This window comes from Carlito syrichta, unplaced genomic scaffold (assembly GCF_000164805.1).
Source record: "Carlito syrichta isolate Samal-C Ts95f unplaced genomic scaffold, Tarsius_syrichta-2.0.1 Scaffold279718, whole genome shotgun sequence".
NCBI classification, from domain to species: domain Eukaryota; kingdom Metazoa; phylum Chordata; class Mammalia; order Primates; family Tarsiidae; genus Carlito; species Carlito syrichta.
The window spans coordinates 332,879-340,744 of record NW_007223814.1 but is presented as its reverse complement, the minus strand read 5'-3'; the positions used below and the strand labels follow the sequence as shown (position 1 = coordinate 340,744).

Genomic DNA, 7,866 nt, shown 5'->3' with positions numbered 1-7,866 from the left:
GGATCGCTGGAGCCCAGCAGGTTGAGGCTGCGGTGGCCGGGAGCTGCCACTGCACTCTAGTCTGGGCGACAGAGTGAGACTCCAACTCAAAAAAAAAAAACAAAAAAACAAACACAGTAATTTTGAATATCAAAATTTTCTTATAGTTTTACTCCAAAAAGAAACCTTTGCACTCTCAGAAATGCACTTTATAAAAATAATCACAGAAGCCAGGCTCGGTGGCTCAGCCTGTAATCCCGTGCCTTAGGAGGCTGAAGTGAGTGGATTGCCTGAGCCCTGGGGTTCGAGTCCCGCCTGGGCAACTTGGCGAGACCTCATCTCTACAATAAATCAAAAATTAGCTGGGTGTGGTAGTGCATGCCTGTAGTTCCAGCTATTTGGAAGGCTGAGAAGGAAGGATCGCAGGAGCCCAGCAGGTCAAGCCTGCAGTGGCCTGGAGAGGCCACTGTACTCCAGTCTGGGTGACAGAGTGAGAGTCCAACTCACTCAAATAAATACATGAATGAATGAATAAATGAATAAATAAATAAATAAATAAATAAATAAATAAATAAAATAATCACAGGCCGAGCCCAGTGGCTCACGCCTCTAATCCCAGCACTTTGGGAGGTCAAGGCAGAAGGATTGCTTGAGCCCAGGAGTTCAAGACCAGCCTAGGCAACACAGCAAGACCTCATCTCTACAAAAATAAAAATAATACTAGCCAGGCATGGTCGCATGCGCCTGTAGTCCCAGCTACCTGGGAGGATGAGGCAGAAGGATCACCTAGGCCTCAAGAGGCTGAGGTTTGGTGGACCATGACCGTACCACTGTACTCCAGTCTGGGTGACAGAGTAAGACCTCAACTCAAAATCATCATCATCATAGCAACTGAGGACTAAGGAATTCATGTAATTTAGCCAGTTAGCAAAAAAAAAAAAGACAGCTAAGGTTTAGTTGGGACTGTTCAGCAAATCTCTATAGATTTTACATATATATATAAATTTTTGTTTTCCCACAAGCCAGGGAAAGTATTTACATGAATGTCCTCTGGTTTGAATTAAAACCAACCAAAAGAAAAACTTACACATATTCATTTTATCTTACTTGATTTAATAACGTAAATGTCAATTTACATAGAAAATGAAGAAGAAATAAATTCATTTTTAACAATCAAAATAATGTTCCTCAAGCTGAAGTTATAATCTCAAAATATTTTTTAAGAATTTTTAAAATTAAAAAATTAAGAATTTAAAAAAATCATTTAAAATAATATAATTCATATAGTTTACCTTCTGGCTTTCAAAGTTTTGAACAATTCCATCCCATTTACTTTCCTTCTTCTCTATACTTGACCAAAAGAACATACTGAAAATAACACTGCCACCTGCTCCTTCACAAAGAATAGTCTCCCTTCAAATGATCTCTCTTAAAATTTAAATTGTTTAAAACGTAATTTTAAACTGGGCTCGGTGGCTCAGCCTGTAATCCCGCGCCTTTGGGAGGCTGAGGTGAGTGGATTGCCTAAGCCCGCGGGTTCGAGACCCGCCTGGGCAGGCGAGACCTCATCTCTACAATAAATCAAAAAATTAGCCAGGCGTGGTAGCGCACGCCTGTAATTCCGGCTACTTGGAAGGCTGAGGCGGAAGGATCGCCGGAGCCCAGCAGGTCGAGGCTGCGGTGGCCAGGAGTGGCCACTGCACTCCAGTCTGTGTGACAGAGTGAGACTCCAACTCAAAAATTAAATAAATAAAATATAAAACTTGACATTTAAATCTAAGAAAAGAAACTTTCTTAGCTTTTCTCCTTTTTGTATGTTCACAAACAGAAAGGTGAGGATACTTTTAAATGGTCAGTGTATATACTATATATAATCTTTCATAGTCATCCAAAGAATGTTACTTATGTTTACTCAGCATTATGAGCACAATAAATATGAGAAACTATAAAATTATCCTTACCAAAATCCGCTATCTTTGCATTCATGTGTGCATCAAGCAGGACATTTTCAGGTTTCAAATCTCTATGGACCACCATATGCCTGTGACAATAATCCACACCAGAAAGGATTTGTTGGAACAGACGTCGACTTTCTTTTTCATCCAGCTAAGAAAAGTAGAGAGGCATCTTAAAGGTGTGTCTTTCAAAATAAATTATCCTACCTATAATTCTTGAACCTATAAAACTGTCAAAATGCATGAAACCTTCCAACTGAACTTCTCTCGTGAGATACTTTTGACATGGGGGGAAATACGTGCAGCACAAAACAAACAAGGCTAAGAGGATCCTGGAACCCAAATCAGTAACTCAACTTTCTAATATTATCATTTGCATATGACTACATTGTAATAGTTTGCCTTTCTCTATATTTCATAAGTTATTTCAAATCGTTTCAACATCTACTTGACACTTGGCATACTTTCTCCTATATATTGGAAATGCTTCATCTTTCATTCCTTTAACAAGTGTTTACTGAATATTTTCAATGTGCTATACACTGTTTTAAACATTCATTACATAGCAGTGAATAAAACAAAGGCCCTCATCTGGTTGGCTAAAATAGACAAATAAATATAACATTAAGGAGTGACAGTGCTTTGAAGAAAAATAAAGCAAAATATGAATACAGAGAGTAATGCTGGGGTGAGGGATACTATTTTACACTATGGGGATGTAACATTTAAGCACTGTTCATGAACTAGCAAGCAATCATATTATTATGTGTCCTGAAATAAAAGGTGTTTTAATTTTAACAAGAAAAAACTTATTACATTTAATAAAATATAAAACAATGTATCTTTAGTGTGCATAATGAAAAGAAATTATAGCTTATGCTGCAACTACATTTTTAAAAATATTCCTTAAAAACTTTCCTATGTATCCATATTCTTATTTTATGATAATTTTTAAAGTGATAACCATTACTTAAACATGCCTGCTCCCCAGAAATCATATTTAATAAATAAGCTATTAATCTTATAGTCAAAGGATTCTAATATGTAACTCTCTAACACAGATTATGAATTAGCATTCTAAAACCAGACTTTCACAACTTAAATCTGGAAGAAAACACAAACTAGTCATTTCTTCTGAAAGTAAAATTAAAGGTACTAGTAGGTATCTTTCCTTTAGAAAAAATACTAATCCTTTAGCAATCTAATACTTTTACTTCTAGAAGAAATGTAGGAAGGTCCATGGCAGGGAAAAAAACTGTTAAAATTTGAAAGAGTAGGAGAAAATTTAATTGGATTAAATAAAACATAAGAGGTAAAATAACCAGATAGGTTACAAAAATGAAAATCATACTATACTCATAACAAATACAAGGGGTGAAGAAGGGATGCCTATAAAGCAAGATTAGAAAAGTCAAAGTATATTTCCAATTAAATATGACATTAAATCTTTGTCTCCAATTCTTGAAACATCACAAAAATGACATAAACAATAAAAGAGACATATAAAGACAAAAAAAGCAAGAGACGACATAACAGTAATCAAGAAGAATCACTAATCCAGACAATGGATAAACAGTGATAAAGACTAAATGAACAAAAGAAAGCTGAAACCTAAGCATACAGGCATGGAAACCAATAAGAAATAAACTCATCTGCACAACAAACCCTGGAAAGGCTTCAAAATTGAAAACATAGGGAACTGCTGAAGGTAGAAGTAAGAAGAGGGCTGAAAACAGGATAACTGGTTGAAGTCAGAACCTTTTAAACTCACCCCTACTGTGGAATGAGACCCATGATTTACTCTACTCTAGCAAAGGCTGAACCAGCTCTGTTCTCAAAGCCACCCAGGCAGAGCAAAGTGAGGAAAACATGTGGAATAAGTGAAAGTCAACATACTAACTAATGAGACTTGTAGCCCTTTTTCCTACTCAGCACCTAAAGCACTGACAGATAAGCTAATGGGGAAAGTTTCTCCCGGAACAAATATTTGACCTAAGAAAACATTTGTTATTTTGACATTTGGTATATCTCATAAAACAGGAAATTCTTACCTATTCAACCTTTGGGAAATCCCACCAATCAGTAAGTTCCACCCACATGAGCTTGGCATTTAGTACCTTACTCTTATGTACTAAGTGGACAACCAAGAATCACCAGATATCTGAGGAACGGCCATGCACGAAAGATAAAGATGAATAAAATTAACAGAAAAAAAAAAAAAAATGGGAAGCAAAGAGCACAGAAGGTACAGAAACAATAAGGAGAAGAAGAAAACTTTTTTAAAAACTGTCATCCTCAGACAAACTGGATTATTCTATCTGTGGAGCAAAAAATAGCGGACTATTTAAAGAAAATAAAATTTCAGAAAACAAGAAAGATCTATGAAATAAAAAATATGGTAGCTGATATTTTAATATTTAACAGGTAAAAGAAATATCCATGAGGTAAAACAAAATGACCAAGAAATGAAAAACAAAAGAGAAAAGAGAGGGAAAAAAAGATGTAAATTCAATTTGGGCCTGATTCTATTTTTCCAGGCAGAACTTTTTTTAGGGGGATGAGGAGAAACGGAAGTAGAGAAGGGAGACACCTAAAAGAGAAATGTTAAGAAATAGTAAAATCAAAATTAACTTGGTTAATAAGTTTGATTTTAATGAAATTAAACAAATATGCTATACAGAACAAATGAATGAATTAATGATGTAAATAACTTAAGATTGAGGTAAGAAACAAATGTACTCTCACTGCTATAGATACAGCTCTGCCAGAAAAGGGCTTCTGCATACCGTACAACTTGGGTATGAGAAAAAGTATAAGCAGGGGGCAGTGTTCAGTTTTTGCATCTCTAACTTAAGGTATTGTTCGAAATGTCTTCTAAAGTTCCTTCCAGTTCTAAATTCTTTACATCTAATTCCTACCTCCTTCATGGAGCCTGTTCTTACTACTCCAGGTACATCAGATTTCTGAAACCAAAAAATGAATGCAATTTAAATGTGGCTAGGGTGGACTAGCAAGGCCTAGATTGTTAAGTAAGAATATATTTTGTTAGGATTAATGATATACTTTAAGATACATATTAAAAGTATTTGTGTACCACATCTGTATAAGCAGGCTAAAGAGATCATCTTTAAGATTGTTTCTAGCTCTAAGTAGTGTATGATTCTAAATAAGTATATGACTAAGGGAACTGATTATTAAATAGACCTCTCAAAATTGCTTTCTGACATTTTGATGCTAGAAAGGGATGAGGGGAGTTGTGAAATATATACAGGATTAAATCAGAACAGCTTACCCTTCCATTTTTACAGATATAATCAAATAGCTCTCCTCCTGAGACATATTCCATCACCATGAAAATATCAGATGGTGTACTGATGACCTGGTACCTGGTGAGAGAAAACATTGTCTACCAATATTAAAACATGTATATTCATTCATTCGATAAATACTAAGCACCTATAATATACCAGGTACTGTGCTAGGAGCTGGGAAAACTGCAGGAACAAAAATTCTCTGCTCTTGTGGAATTCATGTTCCAGGAGCTAGGAAACAAACCCTGAATAAATAAACAATATCTCAGGTGGTGGAACATGCTATGAAGACAAATAAAACAAAGGGGAATCTTTTCCTGAAGAGTACTCAAGAGAGACCTCTGATAAAGTCACATTTGAGCAGAGCCTAAAGGAAGAATGGGAGAAAATTATGCCAATATCTAGGAGGAAGGTGAACCAGGCAGAGGACACAGCAAGCGCAAAGGTCCCAGGCAGAAGTCTGCTTGGCATGTTCAAGGAGTGGTAAGAAGGCTAGAGCAGAATAAGCTAGGAGAGAGAAACAGGATGTGGAGCCAAAGGTTTATCTGCAGGCCAGAGGACGCAGAACTTGACAAGCCATGATGAAGCTTCGGCTTTTACTCCAAGGAAGATAAAAACCTACTGAAGGTCTTAAGTAGTCATGTGATCTGGCATACGAAAAGGAGAACTGGCAGCAATGTGAAGAACTGACTGTGGACAGTAAAGGTGGAAGCAGGAGGTTACTGTAGGAGTTCATGAGAGCGATGAAAGTGGTTGCAACTCAACTGATGGTGACAGAGGAAATGACAAACAGTCATATCCTAGACAGATATTGAAGGAAGAAATGAATGGATGGCAGAAAGTGAGAAAAATAAGGATGTCCAGGATGGTTCCTATGTTTTTGCCCTGGGTAAGCAGCTATTAGTTGAAATCGTGAAAACTGTGGAAAGAGCAGGTTTGAGAGAGTAATAGAGTTCAATTTGGACCATGTTGAGTTTGAAATGCCTTGTGGACATCCAAAACGAGATGTGAAGTCATTAGTGGGCACGAGTCTAAAGTTCATAAAAGAGATTTCAAAGAAAGAGGTGTACATTTAGGGGTCACCAGCATACGGATGGCATTTAAAACCATGGCACCTCAACAAGTGAGAAGAGAGTAAAACAAATTTGAGTTAGCCAGTTCATGAGACAAGCCTAAGCAGTTTTAACTTATAGCCTACATAACAAAGCAGGAGCTAAGCAGAAATAGGTTACCTGTAGATCCTACAACTGGCAACTGTAAAACAACAGAAATATTACTGCTGCCCTTCTGAAACTAAATCAGAGTCCTGAAATTTTGTTATTTGTATGACCAGATATAAAAGCATGGGGGAAAACTCTCCTTTACTGCCTTGTCTATAGTGAGGCTAGCTGACATCATGAGGAAATTTGCATGTCAAAAGTTTTTACTAGCAGATTTTTTATTTTATTTTATTTTAAAGATGGGGGTACAATTCAGCGTTAGGTACACGAATGGTCATACTAGCAAATTATTGCTAGTTGTACAGCAATGGGGCACTGAACCTCACCTATCAGAAGAGCATCTGTCTAGCAGACAGGAAAAAATGAGAAAGTAACAGCTGATAAGCACAAGGGCAAAACATGAACACAGGCTTAACTGACCATGAATGGGTTAGATAAACACATGAATAGGTAAAAACTTTTCAAAACCCTCAGCAAAAAGTGTCAGTCATCTTTCTCACTTGTCAGAGTAAGTAGGTTAACAAAAATGATGCAAAGATGATTGGACCATATTCAATATAAATAGAGCTTACAGTTTAATTATGTGAGGATGCCTGAAAAGCTTGAGGTTCTGAATTTCTCTGCGGATTTTTCCTACCACATCAAGGCTTCGAATCTTCTGTCGATTAAGTATCTTCACAGCAACTTTATGCCCAGTCAATTCATGTTTGCCAACTGTAGGAGAAATAATGTTAATCAATTAATACCAAGCTTGATTAGTAATATATTTAAATGTATTCTAAGAGTAGTCATTTAGCATTCTCAGAAAAATCTTTGAGCAAATTTAAGTTCCTCTTTCTTCTGAGTCTGATTTACCCTCAAATGTTCAGATGTTTAAGACTGATTAAGTAGGAGCATATATAAGAACCTGGCACTAGTGGTTTCTTCCAGAAAGGAAAGCTGGAAGACTTACAAAAGAGTGAAAGAAAAGAGAATTCCTTTATGCTGTATATCATTTTGTACCTTTAAATTTTTTTATTGATTTGTCTCTTTTTAAGCTATCATACATATAAATTGACTTTTTTTTAGTATACAGTTCTATGGATTTTAACATCTGTAAAAATTGGTATAACTTCAATTATATTATCAGATACAGAACAATTCCATGATCCCAAAAGACGACCTCATGCCATAAATACATTTCTCCTCTCCATAACCCCTTGTACCTTTTAAATTTTGGTCATTGACATATGGTTTCTACTGTGTAAAATGACATTAAAAATAAGAAAAAAGGCCGGGCTCGGTGGCTCAGCCTGTAATCCCACGCCTTGGGAGGCCGAGGTGAGTGAATTGCCTGAGCCCGTGGGTTCGAGACCCACCTGGGCAACTTGGTGAGACCACATCTTTACAACAAATAAAAAA

At 36.4% G+C, this 7,866-nt stretch overlaps 1 protein-coding gene across 1 annotated transcript in view; it reads right to left on the bottom strand.

Annotated features, from left to right (window-relative positions):
• PRKAA1 (protein kinase AMP-activated catalytic subunit alpha 1) overlaps positions 1 to 7,186 on the bottom strand; it is a gene marked incomplete at its 5' end in the record, with an annotated part of 15,655 nt that extends 8,469 nt beyond the window's left edge. Inside the window, 4 exons of the mRNA XM_021709750.1 lie at positions 1,941 to 2,085; positions 4,853 to 4,897; positions 5,227 to 5,320; positions 7,038 to 7,186. Coding sequence (XP_021565425.1) covers positions 1,941 to 2,085; positions 4,853 to 4,897; positions 5,227 to 5,320; positions 7,038 to 7,186 — 433 coding nt within the window. The remainder of the gene's footprint in view (positions 1 to 1,940; positions 2,086 to 4,852; positions 4,898 to 5,226; positions 5,321 to 7,037) is intronic.
• Between the last annotated feature and the right edge of the window lie 680 nt (positions 7,187 to 7,866).